This window comes from Scyliorhinus canicula, chromosome 6 (genome assembly GCF_902713615.1).
Source record: "Scyliorhinus canicula chromosome 6, sScyCan1.1, whole genome shotgun sequence".
Classification (NCBI taxonomy): Eukaryota; Metazoa; Chordata; class Chondrichthyes; order Carcharhiniformes; family Scyliorhinidae; genus Scyliorhinus; species Scyliorhinus canicula.
This window is the reverse complement of record NC_052151.1, coordinates 150,287,082-150,307,215: the sequence shown is the minus strand read 5'-3', so window position 1 is coordinate 150,307,215 and position 20,134 is coordinate 150,287,082. Positions and strand designations below refer to the sequence as shown.

At 45.2% G+C, this 20,134-nt stretch overlaps 1 protein-coding gene across 1 annotated transcript in view; it reads left to right on the top strand.

Annotated features, from left to right (window-relative positions):
- The window catches only part of LOC119967569 (grainyhead-like protein 1 homolog), a 133,915-nt gene that overhangs the window by 47,274 nt on the left and 66,507 nt on the right, over window positions 1–20,134 (top strand). Inside the window, exons 6-9 of the mRNA XM_038800273.1 lie at window positions 1,376–1,452; window positions 4,899–5,055; window positions 5,425–5,536; window positions 12,955–13,049. Of these exons, the coding sequence (XP_038656201.1) occupies window positions 1,376–1,452; window positions 4,899–5,055; window positions 5,425–5,536; window positions 12,955–13,049 (441 nt within the window). The remainder of the gene's footprint in view (window positions 1–1,375; window positions 1,453–4,898; window positions 5,056–5,424; window positions 5,537–12,954; window positions 13,050–20,134) is intronic.

The window sequence follows — 20,134 nt, the reverse complement described above, 5'->3', positions numbered from 1 at the left end:
CAAGGTTCTTATTAAAAGTTAGTATTTCCGTTATAAGTAATTAATGGAGGGCAACATGACTCAGACTATCCACACACCCTATTCAAGAATCATCTTCCACAAAGTCCTTTTCTTTGGTAAATTCGGATGCAAAGTACTCATTTAGTTCATCCAGTTCCTCGAGCTCAACACATAGATTCCCCCCACTGTCCTTAAGTGGTCCAATCCTTTCCCTGGCCACCCTTTTGCTTTTTGCATATGAATAAAAAGCTTTGGGATACAGTTTGCACTGCTGCCTCATGGCACCGAGGTCCCAGGTTCGATCCCAGCCCTGAGTAACTGTCCATGTGGAGTTTGCACATTCTCCCCGTGTTTGCGTGGGTTTCGCCCCCACAACTCAAAGATTGTAGGGTAGGTGGATTGGCCACGCTAAATTACCCCTTAGTTGGAAAAAATGAATTGGGTACTCTAACTTTAGAAAAAGAAGAAAATAAAACCTGCCCTTCCTTTAACCGCGTTTCTATGATCGCCACAATATCATTGCTCCAAGTACTAATCAGTGCTCTTAACTTCATCTGCCTTCCCTGCTATACTCCTGCCGCTAAAACAAATACACTTCAAACCACTGCATTTGAGCAGACAGGGTGATGTTGTTCTCTTATTTTCCTTCACTTTTTCCCCTTCAGTTATTACACCTTTTAAGCTAGCGCTCTGGTTCCCATCAAGAGTGTTGATGATATAAAGGATGATAAATAATTTAAATGAATCACCAGCATCAGCCTGCTTGTGGATCAGAATTAGTCTGATGCTAATTAAGGTGCGATTGGGGGAAGGGGGTAGGTGGGGGGAACGATTCCTTGCTGAATTTAATGATGAATGTGTTAGAAGGCTTCTGCAAAAAAAATGCTTTGTTGCATTAAATTGAAAACTACTGCATGCATAAAGTTAGTCTGTACTTTCTTGCTGATGATGATCCAGTTAAAATTGCTGAGACCAGGTGAATAATACTTGTGCTTCAACAAAATAGGTTATCGTAGAATCAAAGAATTTTTTCAGTGCAGAAGGAGGCCATTCAGCCCATCGAGTACCAGCTCTTGGAAAGAGCACCCTACCTAAGCCCATACCACCACCCTATCCCGTAACCCAGCAACCCCAACGAACCTAAGAGCAATTTAGCATAGCCAATCCACCTAACCTGCACAACTTTGGACATCATAAGTTATGTGCTTATCATTTACCTGAGGGTCAGGATAAAATTTTGAGTAGAAGGTCCCTCAGACAATTAAACAAATTAAAGTCCATGATAGGACACAAAGTACTAGTTTTTGCATGAGTGTAGTCATGACCGGAGTGGCCTTTTTCATGCTATGTTTCTTATGTTTTGTTTCATCAACAGGTGTTTGGCTTTCCTACCGATCTCCACATTCGAATGCCCACTGTGAGTTCAGAGGAGTATGCCTTTGATAGAATGAGGTAAATATTTAAAATATTCCTATCATCATCTCATGGGATTTTGATATACATGTATTCTTGCGTATTAATTATTGCTTTTCAAATACTTAAATGTTCCCACAGGATGTGCAATGGTGAGTTTCAGGGTTTTATGACAACAATGGCGTGTGAGAAATAGATAAGAAATTACATGGCAGAGAGTAGGATTCGACCCAGGTTTAAGTGGAGAAAAGCACCTGCAAAGGCTTGATAGATCAGATAGCTTGTTTCTGTGATGTAGCATTCCATGAATCTATTGTGGAATACAGAATCTAATCAGTACTGCTCCTCTGATGGTCGTTAGCTGATGAGCAAAACTTAAAAAATATCATTAGGCAGCAGTCAGTGTTCGCCATAGCCATAGAAATTTGGGCATATCAAATAGCTGATCATTCTGTGATCCGGGACCAGAAGTGCATTGTTGCATAACACATTCAATGTACTGGCAATAATCAAAAACCTCTTCAACGAAGGAGAGCAGCGGCTTCCTATCCACCCTGTCCATACTCGTCATAATCTTATACACCTTAATCGGGTTCCCCTTCAGCCTTCTCTGCTCTACAATAAACAATCTGAGCCTATCCAGCCCCACTCATAGCTCAAATGCTCCATCCTAGGCAACATCATTGTTAATCTCCTCTGCACCCTCTCCAGTGCAGTCACGTCCTTCCTATAGTGAGGCAGCCATAACTGCGCACAGTATTCCAGCTGTGGCCTAACCAAAGAGCTCCAATATAACTTCTCTACTCTTATAATCTGTGCCACAAATGATAAAGACAACTGTCCCGCATGTCGTCTTCCTTTAGGGATCTGTGGACAAGCACTCCAAGATCCCTCTGTTCCTCTGAGCTTCCTAGTGTTCTGTCATTCATTGATTACTCCTTTGTGCACTTTTCTGGGTTAATTTAAATCTGCCCATCTGACCAACCTGTCTCTATCTTCCTGCAACCTGAGGCCTTTTTCCTCACTATTTTAAAACAATAAATAAATTAAGCATACCCAATTCATTTTTTTCAATTAAGGGGCAATTTAGCGTGGCCAATCCACCTACCCTGCACATCTTTGGGTTGTGGGGGCGAAACCCACGCAAACACGGGGAGAATGTGCAAACTCCACATGGACAGTTACTCAGGGCTGGGACCGAACCTGGGACCTCGGTGCCATGAGGCAGCAGCGCAAACCACTGTGCCACCGTGCTGCCCCTTCTTCCTCACTATTAACCACCCTGCCAAACTTTGTGTCATCTGCAATCTTACTTATTATCCTCCCAGTCTCCCTCTCCACAATATTCTGATCTATATCATTTATAAATATCATGAACAAAAAGGGACCTAGCACTGATCCCTGTGGTATGCCGCTGGATACCGACCTCCAGCCGCACAAACAGCCTTCTACCACCACCCTCTGTCTCCTAATACCAAGCCAGCTTTGCATACAACTTGCTGAGTTACCCTGGATCACATGTGCTTTTACCTTCTTTAGCAGTCTTCCATGTGGGGACTTGTCAAAGGCTTAGCTGAAATCCATATAAACTACATAAACGGCACTACCCTCATCTACACACCCAATCACGTTCTCGAAAAATTAAACCCTCTGACAAAGCCATGCTGACTATTCCTGATCAAACCTTGCCTCTCCAGGTGGAGATTAATTTTATCCTTCAAAATTTTCTCTCATAGTTTCCTTACCACTGATGTGAGACTCGCTGGACTGTATTTCCCTGGTTTATCTCTATCACCCTTTTTGAAAAGTGGAACCAGATTAGCTGCCCTCCAATCCTTTGGCACCTCTCCTGTTGCCGGGGAGGAATTAAAGATTTGGGTCAGGGCCCCTGTAATTTCCAGCCTTGCCCCCCACAGCAGCCTGGGATACAGATTATCTGGACCTGGGGACTTGCCTACTTTTAAATCTGCAAAAACCTCAATACTACCTCACTCCCTATGTCGAAGCATTCAAGAATCTCACAGTCCCTCTCTCTGAATTCTGTACCTACATCCTCCTTCCCCTGACAGAAGACAGATGTGCAGTATTCGATTATCACCAATATCCTCCGACTCCATGTGCAGATTTCCCCCATGGTCCCTGGCTATCCTCTTCCTACTTTTCAGGGTTCTTCAAATGTTGTGACAATACTGAGCTGAATGATGTGAAGCAAAGTGTTTGTGTCTATGTGAGAGGTAGGTGCTTAGGAAAGCAAGGAATCAGGAAAGGCAATTCAGCCCATCAAGATAATTTCTATCAAACTTCACCCATTGATTTAATTCATGGGAGGAAAGTTAAGATGCACCTTGATCCCCAAAAGTAATCGAGGAAAATATTAGAATATCTATCCAACCCCACATCTTACTGCCCTCTACCTTCCATGGATGGTGCTCAAATCATCGTAATCTATCCTGTGAAGTGATGGTCTACTTTGGTGTTATACGCTTTAAAGATTTATTGGAAAATAAATATTCAGGAATTAATTTTTTCCCAACCAATTTCATCTCCTCCCCTCCCATTTACTCGCCTCTTTCCTTTAAAGCAGTAATTCATCCCTGGGATACAGTTCCAAGTGTGCTAGTTACCCTCTGGTACTTTATTCAATTGACCATCCCTTGTATAGGTGGCACGATGGCACAGTGGCTAGCACTGCTGCCTCACGGCGCTGATGACCCAGGTTTGATCCCGGTCCTGGGTCACTGTCTGTGTGGAGTTTGCACATTCTCTCCGTGTTTGCGTAGGTCTCACCCCCACAACCCAAAAATGTGCAAGCTAGGTGAATTGGCCGCGCTAAATTGTGCCTTAATTGGAAAAAAAAATAATTGGCTCCTCCAAATTTATATGTGAACCCAAATATTGAGTGGAAACAAGTTTGTCAACATTGGTATGTAATAGGGCTAAGTCTGAATACACCCTCGCTCTATATCCATGAAACTTTAGCATAGGTTGCTGGAGAGAAATTAGGGATGAGAACCCTGGCCAATTTATCCTAACCCGCCCAGGACTGCTGGTATTTAATACAGTGCTCCAGTTTCTGCAGCATCAGTTGAGATCAGCACACATGGCGCAATCACAGTGGAAAATTAGAGTCTACAATCCGGACCACTCAGCCCAACTGGTGTGCTGGCCCCACCTGTGCCCTGCAAAGACCTCCTCCTAATCTTCTTCTTCTGACTTTATTAGCATATATTTGTAACCAGGTGATCGAACCAGGAAATCTTTAGGGCTGTGTTGATTCATTGATGCCCTTCATCAGTCCAGCTATCGGGGCAGAAACAAACTCTTAATGCTCTCAAGAATTATTGATCCAAGGGGGTCAATTCCCTCCCAAGGAAGGGAAAACTTGTTTTTGATTCAGAGTGTATGTAAGCGGAGTGGAATAATGCTAACCTTTCGAGCTGAGTTTTAGATATACTGTTCAATTTTTAAAATTTACTGTTTGACAGAAGTACATTTGAATATGTGTTGGAAGCTTCCAAGTCACTTAAACAGAAGACAGGTGATGGAACCATGACATACTTGAACAAGGGGCAGTTTTATCCCATCACACTCAAAGAAGTGGGTTCCAATGAAGAAATCCATCATCCAGTCAGCAAAGTCAGAGTAAGTGCTAGTGTTTTATATGAATGCCACCTATATTATTGTAATAAGATCTAACAGTTAACTGTACAAGTAATATAACAACATTTTCATTCATTTAAGAAATTTAAAAAAAAATTATTGATATATAGTCAAAAGGTTGTTAACCCAAGTTCTTGCTCAAGTGATATAATAAAATGGGTGATAGCGAGTCCGAATCTTGCCAACTTCAACTTTTTATTTCCATTGTCTTCAGAAGAAATGCACGATGGATTGCTGATATTGACCACCTTTTTCAAAGAATAAGGAAAGGATTGGAAGCAGTAAATGGGGCAGCACAAGTTTCCACTTCCTTATTATGATGCAAAACTCTGTATTTTCTTCTATTTTCAGAGTGTAATAATGGTTGTTTTTGGTGATGATAAAATTCGCGATGAGCAACTCAGGCACTGGAAATACTGGCACTCTCGGCAGCACACTGCGAAACAACGCTGCATTGACATTGGTATGGAACCGGCAACTTCTTGCAATTAAATAAATGCACCTTTTGTTTAAAACAAATGTAAAACATTTAGTGGGACAGTGTGGTGTAGTGTGTCCTTGCGGACTGCGTTTCTATTTTTGACTCTGGTCATCAATGGGAAATGGTGAGCGGGATCCTCCATCCTGCTGCACCCATTTTCTGATGTGGCACGCCCCGCTGGCAGCGGGATTTTCCCTCCCGGCAGCCAGCCAATGGGCTTTCCCATTATGGGAATTGCTAATGGACAATTCAGCCAGTAGTGCTTTGGTCCAACCTTTTTTAAAAATAAATTTAGAGTACCCAATTATTTTTTCCAATTAAGGGACAATTTAGCGTGGCCAACCCGCCTATCCTGCACATCTTTTGGGTTCTGGGAGTGAAACCCACGCAGACACAGGGAGAATGTGCAAACTCCACATGGACAGTGACCAAGGACCAGGATTCGAACCCGGGTCCTCAGCGCCATAGGCAGCAATGCTAACCACTGTGCCACCATGCTGCCCCTGCTTTGGTCCAACCTGGAAAATAAAGTGTTGATCACCTCCCTGTTGCACTTGCTGTGCCTGTCTGAAAGATGCATTAGATGTCCTAGGCAGAACCCTGGAACGATCCTGAGGCAAAGAACCTCAGGGTAGTTATCACCTTTTGCAACTACTGGCAAAGCTTGGTCCCTCATTAGAGCAAGCATCAGACTTTCCTCTAGGAGGTTGCAACATTCAATGACAGCCTGTCTTGAGAAATGCAACCTCCTCAGATATTTCTAGAAAGGCCACTCTTATTCTATAGGTCCTGTTGGAGGATGAGCCTTCTGCAAACAGTCCCCTAAAATCCTGTCTTCTGCTGCAGCTCCTGCTCATTGTTGAGTGTCCTATTGTTGCTGTTGCTCTTCCTTCTCCTTCACTCAACAGTGAAGCTAGAGCATTGCATATATAAGGGTGCAGTGCTTATTGAGATAACTAGCTAAAAGGAAATATCACCGAAGGAGCAGTTTTCAAAGTCGCAACTCACCGTAACTTAGTTCAAAAACACACAGATTCACTTGGCGATCAGTAGGGTTTTAAATTTTCTTTCTACCGTAAAATTGCATTTGAGATCTTAATTTTGTCAGAGGACCTTAATTTGCACGAGATCCCGAAGCCTCTGACTTGCCTGTTGGTGGGGGGCTGAACCAGCCAGCAGGTCTGCATTGCTAATGACCCTCACTTTGCATTTTAATTTTGTACTTAAATGGCAGGAATGACCTCCACATGCATGATGCCTCGGCCATTGTATGCTACAGCTGAGAATGATGTTTGCAATTGTTCTCTGGTGCCAGTACCTCACTTAAATTCAGAGTTACTTTGTTCAGATTATTGGATCATTCGCATTTGGGCGGTGGCAAAAATGACTGAATTCAGGAGAGGTTTGCCATATCACCTTGTTATGCTAATAACGTACATGATGCAGTGCTTGTGGTAATGTAATAGTGCGCACCACATTCATTATGGTATAGTTTATGTGTGACTCCGAGCACTGATTCTGGGGAGTGGTGGTAGTGTTAGGTTACAGTTCAATGCTTGTCCACAGACTTGTTGTCTGGTGGCTTTGGTTGTGTGCTAACAGTTTGATTAGCTACTATATTCGGGTGGGGTGAAGTGCACACCTTTTGCATTGTTCGTAAATTCTGAAGGAAATGTGCAGCCCAAGCATTGTCAATGACCATTGGCAGTAGGTCAGACGAATGTTCAGCCTTAGTGAATGCCCAATTTACTCGACTTGGGTTTTTTTCCATGGTGGATTCATAAACCTTGGCTCTGTGTCCTATCTGCAATTGTTCTGCTCTATCTGTAATCATTCGAGTGGGTACATATTCTGGCTGGAGCTAGTTAGTAGATCAGCATCATGCTGAGGTTGATAACTCGGGAAGCTTGACCTGATAATCCTTCAAGACCAATGATTCCCAGTCTAGTTATGTCTAGCTCTAGTTGTAAAGAGATTGATGTAAGGAGACATATATGCAAATTACTTTTTTCCCCCTCCACTTGCACTGTTGACAGGCAGAGTTTTATCTTGCAATCTAACACCAATTGCAAAGCTTTAATAATTATAGGATAGACACAGCTGGTTGTCATGCAAGACGTCAGTGACTATTGTTCGGTTTCAGGCCAGACTCATCTGTTTGGAATGGATTTTGTTTAGTAGTTTTCCACTAGAAACCTTTGGGAACAGTTGAAGGCAAAAGTAAATGCAGTAGAACTTTGTGTAATACTTGAGTGATTAGTGACGACCAGGTTTGAACAACAAAAACTATTTATTAGTTTAACTACAGACAGAGTGCTAGGATGTGCTACCGACTTCTACAGCCCCAGGATTGATTGTGCTGGGAAAAATTAAAAATTTCCAGCCAGCTTAACTTCATTACTTGGCCTTCTGGAATACCTCATTGTATATCCTTCGAACTTCATGCAGGCTTCCTACATCTTTCTTAATTTCCAGCCAGTTTAACTTGATCTCTTAGAGCCAATGAAGCCCCATCAAATTTGATCTGTGGCCTGAAATTATGATTAAGGGCAGCTGGGCACTTGCTGCCTGTAATTCATGTTGTTGGGTTTTTTTCCATGGTGGATTCATAAACCTTGGCTCTGTGTCCTATCTTGATCCCACAGACTTGATAGCTTCACCAGTATCATAGATCATAGAATTTACAGTGCAGAAGGAGGCCATTTGGCCCATTGAGTCTGCACCTGCCCTTGGAAAGAGCACCCTACTTAAGCCCATACATCCACCTTATCTCCGTAACCCAGTAATCCCACCTAACCTTTTGGACACTAAGAGGCAGTTTACCATGGCCAAACTACCTGATCTGCTCATCTTTGGACTGTGGGAGGAAACCGGAGCATCCGAAGGAAACCCGCGCAGACGTGGGGAGAAAGTGCAAACCCCACACAGACACTCTCCCTAGGCCGGAACTGAACTTGGGTCCCTGGAGCTGTGAGGCAGCAGTGCTAACCACTGTGCCATCATGCTGCCTGGCTGTTGTGTTCTGTATTTCCCCCGGAAATATAGATAAGTTTGTTCTCCAACTACCATGGCGGAGGCTCCCATGTCTGCCTCCATTTTGAGTGGACGACCATTGACCATTAACAGTATTGTATTTGGGACTACTCTGCCCACCTTCTCCTGAAGACATTTTATCTGTTCTGAGTTACCTTCCATGTTGTTCACTGGAGCCGGATTGCTGACCCTGCTTTCACTGGGCATGTCCTGCTTATTTCTACACATGGGCCTTATGTGCTACACTACCCCTGGGCTGCTGACTGAATCTTATCTAACTCTGCGCTCTGTTCATTAAACCCCACGCCCTCATTTTGTCCCGCTGCCACTAGCGCTTCTTTCCAGACCTGGTGGGCTTCACTGGCCTACTTTTCCCTAGCTAGAGCAACCTCCACTCTTCAGGGTTATCTTGGACTCTGCCAACAGTTTCTTCTGTATCACAGTGTTATTCACCCCACGCTCTAGACCAGGGGTGGGCAAACTATGGCCCGCGGGCCGCATGCGGCCCGCCAAAGGTCTTTATGCGGCCCACCAAGATCAAGTCATAAAAAAAATGTAAAAATTTTTTTTTTTTTAATTCTTTTTTAAAAATAAGGTTAATTGGGGGGGGGGGGGGGGGGGCTGTTGGGTTACTGGTATAGGGTGGATACGTTGACTTGAGTAGGGTGATCATTGCTCGGCACAACATCGAGGGCCGAAGGGCCTGTTCTGTGCTGTACTGTTCTATATGAGACGCCCAGAATCATAACCGGGTGAAGCACCATTTTTGAAAAGTAGAGAAAAAGAGGGCTAAAGGCAGGATGCCGCACGCTAATTGGTTACACCCGGGACTATTAATTAATATACTATACGGCCCTTTAAAATTGTGAATTTCTGAATGTGGCCCTTGCATGGAAAAGTTTGCCCACCCCTGCTCTAGACCATCCCTGAGCATGTTATATAAAGGGCAGTTCGGTATTCACAGTGCCTTAATCTGGCCACAACGGAGGCTATTGCTTCTCCAGGGGTTCCTTTAGTTGAATTGAATTCATACCGTTGCATAATTATGATAATGCCCTTTCACAAGATCATCTAACTCTGGAGGTTTTTGTATTGGGGCATCTAAAGATTTCAAATTCCTGTTTAGATTACAGTTTTGGGCTCCACACACACTGTGTAAGTAGTATGACTTTTCTCTTCAATTTCTCCCCCCCCACCCCATTTTGTTTACCTGGAAAAAATGTTGCAGTAGTTCAACATGGTATCACAGTGGTTAGCACTTTCCCGTCTGGGTCAGTGCCTGTGCGGAGTCTGCACATTCTCCCCGTGTCTGCATGGGGTTCCTCCGGGTGCTCCGGTTTCCTCCCACAAGTCCCAAAAGATGTGCTTGTTAGGTGAATTGGACATTCTGCATTCTCCCTCTGTGTACCCGGACAGGTGGTGGTATGTGGCGACCGGGGCTTTTCACGGTAACTTCATAGCAGTGGGAATGTAAGCCTACTTGTGACACTAATAAAGATTATTATTATTGCATTTTGAATCCAATCTTCGAGTTAGGATCATGCGGTCTAATTTGTCACAGAGGTATTTTGGTGGCCAGTTGTAGACTGGCTTGACTTGAATTATTTATGATGTGGAAATGCCGGCGTTGGACTGAGGTGAACACTGTAAGAAGTCTTTCAACACCAGGTTAAAGTCCAACAGGTTCATTTCAAATCACTCGCTTTCGGAGCACTGCTCCTTCCTCGGGTGAATCACCTGAGGAAGGAGCAGTGCTCGGAAAGCTAGTGATTTGAAACAAACCTGTTGGACTTTAACCTGGTGTTGTAAGACTTCTTATTGAATTATTAACACATAAGGTCTGTTACCTCTTTTGCCCGGCAATTCAAAGGCCCTTTGATCATTCTTTTGCTAATATAATGTTGGCGACTGTCATGTTTAAACAACAAGAAACTATAGAATAACTACGTAAAATGTTGCAATGGTCGCAGAGGACCAGAGGCTGCTCTCCCCTTTGAGAGCTGACTCGTGGTGATTTAACCTAAGGTTCATTGTACCTCGGGTGATGAGCAAGGTTGAGAAGGCAGAGTCTTCGTGTATAACCTCAGCCGGTATGGGAATTGAATTTGCGCAGCTGGCATTGATCGGCATCAGAACCAGCCTTTCAGCCAACTGAGCTAACTGATCCCACAACAATAGATCGAGTGCGAACTACAACAATGGACCGAATGCTAGGATGTGCTACCGATGTCTACAGCTCTAGGATCAATTCTGGATCTGTGCTCTATGGCCTGACTGGCTGATCGGGTCACGTGACCTTTCAAAAGCTTTCCTCTTCAAGGAGCCCACTACTAAATTTCTTGAACCTTTTTTCGGAAGCTTTGGTGAAGGAGCCATAGTGTAAGGTTTAAAGAGACAGGATTCAGAATAACATGGGTCTTGAAAACCAACATTCAGACTAAATGAATCTTGACCACTTCTATGCAAATTGATGGTGTGTGAGGAAGCTGTCTCCCAGCAAAATGAGCACCTCAGACCAGCAGCTTTTCCTATATTGACACGAGGTAATTGTATACTTTAGACCGTTAACTCCTCCTTGCCCTCCAGGTCTCCCGGGCTACTAGGAAAATCAATGCTTTGGACAGTTAAGCCCTCAACATTTAAGTTTAACAGAGGCCATTTGGAATGGTGATTCAGAGTACGTCAAGTCCTGGGCAGTGGGCGAAACAATAAGATCAGTCATGAAAATCAGATTGGTCCAATGCAATGTGAAATATTATACAAATGTGATCTGGACAGATTAGCGCTCCATATATTCCGTCTTCATTCTCAAATTCTCCTTAATCTAAAAGGAAATAATGCAAGCACAGATAAGTAATCAGGAAATGTTTTATATTTGTGTACATTAAGGGGTGGCATGTGGCGCAGTGGTTAGCACTGAGTCTATGGCGCTGAGGGCCCGGATTCGAATCCCAGCCCTGGGTCACTGTCCGTGTGGAATTTGCACATTCTCCCCGTGCCTGTGTGGGTTTCACCCCCACAACTCAAAGATGTGCAGGGTAGGTGAATTGGCCATGCTAAGTTGCCCCTTAATTGGAAAAAAAATAAATAATTGGATACTCTAAATTTACATTAAAAAAATATGTTTATGTACATTCAGCTTTTGCGGGGAACAAGAACGTGGTGGAGGCATTTTGATTATCGATTCTGTTCCTCTGGAGGCTGAATCTAAAATATTATTTCTCAAACAATGTTGATGCATTTTATGAATTTGTGTTTCCAGTGCTCACACATCAAGCGATTGCGAAAAGGGACAGTAAGGCAGCACACTCCACAGGACTACTCTGGAATGGTGGCACAGTGGTTAACACTGCTGCCTCACTGCGCAGCGACCTGGGTTCAATTTTGGCCTTGGGTGATTCTGTGTGGAGCTTGCACATTCTCCCAGTGTATGTGGATTTCCGCTGGGCACTCTGGTTCCTCCCACAGTCCAAAGATGTGCAGGTTAGGTGGATTGGCCATGCTTAATTATCCCCTAATGTTCAAAGTTTGGGTACGGTTGCAGGGATGGAGAGGGGAAGAGTGGGCTAAGGTAGGGTGCTCTTTTCGATGGTTGGTGCAGACTCAGTGGCCTCCTCCTGCACTGTAGGGATTCCATGATTAACTCTGTTAGATTAGAAACTCTGCAGGGGCCATTGAGCCTACTCTGCACGTCTTTGGGTTGTGGGGGTGAGACCCACGCAGATACTGGGAGAATAGGCAGGCTCTGCACGGACAGTGAACCACAAAATATTTGCGTTGTCATCCAGTATTTATAGTGCAGCACGGTAGCACAATGGTTAGCACTGCTGCGTCGCCGCGCCAGAGTCCCGGGTTTGATTCCCGGCTTGGGTCACTGTCTGTGCGCAGTCTGCGCTGTTCTCCCTGTGACTGCATGGGTTTCCTCCGGGTGCTCCGGTTTCCTCCCACAAGTGGCGAAAGATGTGCTGTTGGGTGAATCGGACATTCTGAATTCTCCCTCTGCGTACCCGAACAGGCATCGGAATGTGCCGATTAGGAGCTTTTCACAGTAACTTCATTGCAGTGTTTATGTAAGCCTACTTGTGACAATAAAAAATATAATAATAGTGGAGCCTGACACCTGAACTCCTAATATATAATTTCAATATGTGAAGATCCATGCTAGTTCAGAAAATCAAGCCTTAAATGATTCATTTTCGCTGTGGTTTGGCCACTGGCAAAATGATGATTCAATGTACAGACAGAGTCTTTGACAAAGGTAAAATATTGATTTCATGTGAGTTTCTCTGCACCTTGTTGGGTAGTGTGTGTGTGTTAAAACCTGTTTTTGGTCAAATGATCAGTCCCTTATTGCTGTTTTCCTGCAGCTGATTACAAAGAAAGTTTCAACACCATTAGCAACATTGAAGAAATCGCTTACAATGCCATCTCCTTTACGTGGGACATCAATGATGAAGCCAAGGTAGGAATGTATTGCTTGACCTGCTGCATATTTAATTTTTTTTAACATGATTAGGCTTTCACCAGACAAGAGGACACATGTAAATATGTGGGGCAGCACGGTAGCACAGTTGGTTCACAGCTCCAGGGTCCCAGGTTCAATTCCCGGCTTGGGTCACTGTCTGTGCGGAGTCTGCACGCTCTCCCCATGTCTGCGTGGGTTTCCTCCGTGTGCTCGGGTTTCCTCCCACAAGTTCAATGATGTGCAGGTTAGTTGGATTGGCCATGACAAATTGCCCTAAGTGTCCAAAAAGGTTAGGTGGGGTTACTGGTTTGCGGGAATAGGGAAGTGTGGGCTTAAGTGGGGTGCTCTTTCCAAAAGCCGGTGCAGACTCGATGGGCCGAATGGCCTCCTTCTGCACTGTAAATTCTATGATTTAGACTTGTTTGTGCCTTTGTTAGTGCTTCCACAACTCCAATTTTCACCTTGGGTTCAAGTCCTGTCTGAACTAATGGGATGAAAGTCTTCATTCTCCATTGACTCTCGGGGTCCACTTTATGATTAATTTAGTCATTTCACCTGATTCTTAGTGGGTGAAAGTCTATGTTAATTGATATGTAATTGGACAAACACCATTTGGAGAGAGATGTTTGCTTTTGTGTGATATCCAACCTGGAAATGCCCAGGCAGCTATGATCCTTCCCCAGCGAGGAGCATGACGAGCACAGCAATTAACCTAAAATATTTTAAAATCTTAAAAATGTTTGTGGTGGTTAAAAAAAATCAAACTTCTGTCATCTTGGGCAAACTGAGCTCGAGGGTCAATTCGATCTTGATTTGCAAATTTGCTGGAGTACCTGAAGTTACGAACATGAAGTAGGTAAATGACCAGCCGTGGCAATGAATATGGATCGCTTTGTGAGCCTGATTAATGTTGTAATTGAGCAGACAACTGAGACTTTTTAATATCTCTGTGTCTTAAGTATATATGGCTGTTTTATAAGTTCTGGTTTTTTTTTACTTGGAAATGTAGATGAAGGGCCAAATTCTATGACTTGGGGCACGGCTGAAAGAATGAACAGAGATATTTGCATTTATATTGCTCTTCCTTGTGTATCAAGCAGCGCAGCACGGTAGCACACGTGGCTAGCACTGTGGCTTCACGGCGCCAGGATCCCAGGTCCGATTCCCCGCTGGGTCACTGTCTGTGCGGAGTATGCACATTCTCCCCCATCCTGCTTGGGTTTCCTCCTGGTGCTCCGGTTTCCTCCTGCAGTCCAAAGACGTGTAGGTCAGGTGGATTGGCCATGCTAAATTGCCTTTTGTGTCCAAAAAGGTTGGGAGGGGTTATTGGGTTATGGGGATAGGGTGGGCTTAAGTGGGTCGGTGCAGACTCGATGGGTCGAATAGCCTCCTTCTGCACTGTATGTTCAATGTATCTATGTATCTCAGAAACATCTTGAGATATTTCACGTATAAGGAAGTAATTAAACTGGATTTGGGGAAAATGGTGTGATGTTAGGAAATTGCTTGGAACCTTGATTCGATGTTCCACCATTACTTCCATGTCTAAAGTATAAATCTAATGTACTCCAGTGGAACCTGACTACATGCTAGAGAATCCTCGGTCTGAGTTGTTTGTGCACTGCTCCCCTGCCCCTCTCCAATCCATTCCTTTACAATTTATAATCTATAACAAGGAATAAGATTGCTCTTCGACAAACGTTTTCTTAAAATTTAGAGTACCCAATTCATTTTTTCCAATTTAAGGGGCAATTTAGCGTGTTCAATCCACTTACCCTGCACATCTTTGGGTTGTGGGGATGAAACCCACGCAAACACTGGGAGAATGTGCAAACTCCACACGGACAGTGACCCAGAGCCAGGATCGAACCTGGGACTTCGGTGCCGTGAGACAGCAGTGTTAATCCACTGTGCCACTGTGCTGTCCATCTTCTACAAACATAAGGAGAATTGAAAATACCGTATATACTCGCGTAACATACGACTTTTGAGCACCTAATTTGAAGCCTAAATTTCGGGGGTCGCATGATACGCGAGGTACAAAAATCGCGGGTCTGAAATGCTGGCCAAGATAAGTCACATAGCATCCAGCTGGCTTTACTCGCGTCGTTCAATCACTTGCCGTTTCCATTCATAAAAACATGAATGGAAACGTCAAGTGGCTGAACATCTTCCCATCAGAATACTACTCTTCAGATTTTGACCACAGCATTCTGATGGTAAGATGTTCAGCCACTTGACGTTTCCATTCATGTTTTTATGAATGGAAACGGCAAGTGGCTGAAAAACGCGAGTAAAGCCTGCTGGAAAGCTGTTCGAATCGCGAACAGCTTTCACAGCAGAATCAACTCTGCAGAAACCACACACAATGATACCATTTGGAAGTTTTAGTTTCCAAAATTAATTTCCAAAAAAGTCACTTGCATGATACATGAGGTATACCATAAAATCATGTTTTGGGGACGAAAATTTAGGGGTCGCATGATACGCGAGATCGAAAGTTACGCGAGTATATACGGTAGGTAATATCCCACACAAGCTGCTGGGCAATTTTCTTCCCTCTACCCTTTCTCCATTGTCTTCCCTCCTCTCCCTTTCTTTTCTCACTTCACTAAAAATGGACAAACTAATTAACCAGTGCTCCTTGCAGTCAAGGCAAGTGCTGGAATTTAAGCATTGGTTTAGTCACTGTTTGAAGAGACAGACTAATTTTTTGGGTGGGGTCTCTTCCATAGAATTCTTTACTCATCTCAACATGCTGATGTGGATTTGACAGCAGATTAAGAAGAAAGTACCACTGGCCAGAATTTTATGACCAGCCTCAATTTTTCTCTTTTTTTAAATATAAATTTAGAATATCCAATTCATTTTTTTTTCCAATTGAGGGGCAATTTAGTGTGGCCAATCCACCTACCCTGCACATCTTTGGGTTGTGGGGGCGAAACCCACGCAAACACAGGGAGAATGTGCAAACTCCACACGGACAGTGACCCAGAGCCGGGATCGAACCTGGGACCTCGGCGCCGTGTGGCAGCAGGGCTAACCCACTGCGCAACCGTGCTGCCGCCCAGCGCCGGCCCTAGGGTTGCTGGCGCCCCGGGCAAGCTGAACTTCGGCGCCCTTGGCGGGGTGGGTGGGGCCGAGGGGGGGCGGGGCCGAGGGGGGGCGGGGCCGAGGGGGGGGCGGACCCGAGGGGGGGGCGGGGCGGGGGGGGGGGGGACCCGAGGGGGGGGCAGGGCGGGGGGGCGGGGGGGGCGGGGGGGGGGCGGGGAGGGGGGGGCGGGGGGGGGGGGGCGGGGCGGGCGGACCCGAGGGAGGGGGCGGGGGGCGGGGCCGCCCTGGGGGAGTGCGGCCACACTGGGGGAGTGCGGCCACCGCGCATGCGCTGGTTGGCGCCGGCCCAACTGCGCATGTGCGGGACCCGAGTCTGGCGCCCCCTAGCACATGGCGCCCCGGGCAACAGCCCGAGTTGCCGGTGCCTTGAGCCGGCCCTGCTGCCGCCCAGCCTCAATTTTAAAGCTGTCGGGTGGATGACCGCTTGGGAGGGGGGTGGGGTGCCTCCAAATGACAGAAGGGGGAGCCCTCCCCTTTAAGGCCTGGCCACCTCCAGGCCTCTACAGTCTCCCTCACCCTCCTCCAAGCCTCCCAATAGCCTTCCTCATGACTGGCCAGGCCTGCCTTATCCTCCCCGCCCTGGGACCCCTGACATTTATGCGGGTCTTCGGTTCATGGTGCTTCGGCTCGTGAGCTCAGTGTAGTGCCTCTTCTGGCCACTGCATTGCTGTAGCTGGGTGGATGGTTGTCAGCCAATCTGATTGGCCAGCAGCTCTCCAGATAGTATTTCCTCCTCCTAATCAACACTTGTTAGAGCATAAAATGGCTGCGGGGCTCTTGGAGTCAGAGGGGAGTCAGTGGGGATGTGTTTGTTCCTGTCCGACTCTTTGATCCTCGCCATCTTAAAAATTCCGGCTATTATCTTGTGAAATATAGGAGCACCAAACTGAACTTCTCGTTTGGGGTCTCTACAAGGCAAACGCTGTTCTTCACGCTAGAGTGCAGTGATTTCCTCTATTTGTTTACAACAGCTATTTGCTGCAACGTAAGAACCCACAAAAGACTCCAAAAGATGAAAGACCACTTGATTTGTTTTTCATGGTGTTGATTGAGGGGGGAGAACATCTTCCTGTGCACATTGGAGAAGATGGGAAGGATCCTGAAGTCTGAAGGAAACCACCTTTGACAATACAGTATTTCCTTAATTTGGGGCGGCACAATGGTTAGCACTGCTACCTCACAATGCCAGGGTCACAGGTTCGATTCCAACCTCGGGTGACTGTCTGTGGGGAGTCTGCACAGTCTCCCGTGTCTGTGTGGGTTTCCTCCCACAATCCAAGGATGTGCTGCTTAGGTAGATTGTCATGCTCAAATTGACCCTTAGTGTTCAAAGGTTAGGTAGGGTTACAGAAATAGGGTGGGGATTGGGCCTAGGTAGGATGCTCTTTCAGAGTGTTGGTGCAGATTAAATGGGGCTCCTGCACTGTTGGGATTATATGACTCTATTTTTCTATGTCTAGAATGCCAACCTAGATTAGTTGTTCAAGTTTGCTCATGTTGCTAAAATTGCTTATGTCATGCATTAAGTTTGAACTTCTTAACTTTGAGGTGAGAGTATTACCAAGTGAAACAAGCTGAAGCCAAAATTGAGAATGGGCAAGTCAAAAGTTGGATTAATCCTTGGCGCTGTGAGGCAGCAGTGCTAACCACTGCACCACTGTACTGATAGGTACTTATTGATGAGTGAAGTTTGTGGATTGGAATATTCCTACCATTCCATCTTGGGAGTAGGAGAAAAAGCCTATGAGATGCTCAACTGTGATGTCTGTAATGCAGCAGATACTATCAAAAATGGTTTATATTTAGTGTATAAAAGAGCAAAAAGTCTGAAGGATAGAAGTTTCTTGGAAAAGAATGAATCGGAGCAGAAGAAGATTCCTGCTTTCGAAATGTTAATTGAGTCATGGAATCCTGACAGTGCAGAAGGAGGCTATTTGGTTCATTGAGTCTGCACCAACCCTCTGAAAGAGCACACTATCTGGACACATGCCAAAGCATTTGGAAGGGAATAGTTGGAGCTTAGGAGGAGTGAGAAAAGTTGGCACTCAAAAGTTGCATTTAAAGGAAAATGAGGGCGAATTCTACAAATATAACGTTGATTGAATTGAGAATGAGAGGGCACATATTTAGAGTAATAAAAGAAGCAAAAGTGACATGAGGAGAAACTTCTTCAAGCAGCGGGTGATTGGGATTTGGGGGCAGCAGGGCTGCACAGTGGTTAGCACTGCTGCATCACGACGCCAAGGACTCGGGTTCAATCCCGGACCCAAGTCACTGTCTTTGTGGAGTTTGCACATTCTCCCGCACAATACAAAGTTGTGCAGGGTAGGTGGATTGGCCACCCTCAATTGCCCCTTAAATAGGAAAAAAAAAATGGATTTGGAATGCATTGCCTGAGAGTATGGTGGAGGCAGATTACAAACGCATTAATTACGAGCAGGGGTAGGCCATTTGCCCCCTCAACCCGAATATCATTCGATATGATTGTGGTTGATCTGATGGTGGCTTCAACTCCCAATTCTGCCTACCCTGAGGTTTAGTAGAAGTATTGAAAAGGGAATTATTTGTAATCAGAAAAGGTAAAATGTATAGGGTTGGGTGGGGGCAGGGAGAGAATGGGACTAGGAGAATCGTTCATTCGGACAGCAGATGTAGAGCCAAATGGCCTCCTTCTGTTTTGTAACATTTCTAAGTTGGTTTTATTTGATCTATTTTTGAAATATAATTTGAAAAAAATTATATGTATAACATACTGGAAAACTATTTCAGAAACACTTGATTTATTGTAGTGGCTTATAATAATATATATACTATGCTCTACCATACTGCATAGTTATATTTTAATCATTAATAACCATATGACATTTATTCATAAAGAGTATTTATATGGAAAATGCACACTATGGTGAGGATTGAGTTTAAAAACATTTTTTTCATCTTCTCTTACTGATTGTGCTGAACTGAAAACTGTGGCTAGCAACATTATTCAAAGAAGTTCCTGTCTTTTTTTAGAAAGTGCACTAAATAGGAGATTTCTGGATATGTGAATATCTTGGGTGGGATTCTCCAATTCTGAGAATAAGCGTTGATGCCGATGCAGAAGTCGTGAATTTTCATGACAGAAAGACTGGCATCGAATAATTCAGCAACTGCATGGGGCTAGCACCAGTGCCATGTGGAACACAATCGATTCCAATGAAAAACGGTGCTGAATTCGCCGGGTCCATAGTTGACACTCGGGAGGCTGACAAGCTGCAGTCGCACATACACATCCCCATGCACACTCATCCCAGCCAACAAAATGGCACTGGTTGTGCTGGAGCATGTCCATATAGCTGATGGGTCGGCTGGGGCCAGAGGGCACCTAGCGGGGTGGCCTGGGGGACACCCATACGACCTGTGGCTCTAAGTGCCCAGTGTGCAGTCAGCAGCATGTGCAGTTGCATGGCTGCCTTGCCGACTGTGACAATAGTGGTCTGTGCCCATCCACCCTGACCCCACAGACCACCTCCTGGTCACCCCCCGCTACTCGCCCTGGCAGAAGGCCCCCCCCCCCCCCCCACCCACACACACACACACAGGCCAGCGGCACTACTCTCAGCAAACTATAGTGATGTTGAACACTTTCCATACCCCCTCCCTCAAAAGCCACTACACCGGTTTCACGATTTTTAAAAGCACAAGTGAACCGTGCTGTCGGGAACTTGGCCCATCGGAGGCAGAGAATCGCATGGCCCCGGAGAAATCCTGGTCGGGCCCCCTAATGATATGTAAACGGTATTTACTATACGTGCATTCCGGACTGCATTGACGTTGCTGTCGAGGCAACGAGAATTACGATTTGGGTCAAATTGGCGCCTGCCGCAATTTTGGCATCGGAACCCATTCTCCGTCCTTCGCCGTCAGCCAATGGAGAATCCCACCCAATGTATTTTGGGAGGTAGCTGCAGGCGTTTTTAAGGACACTT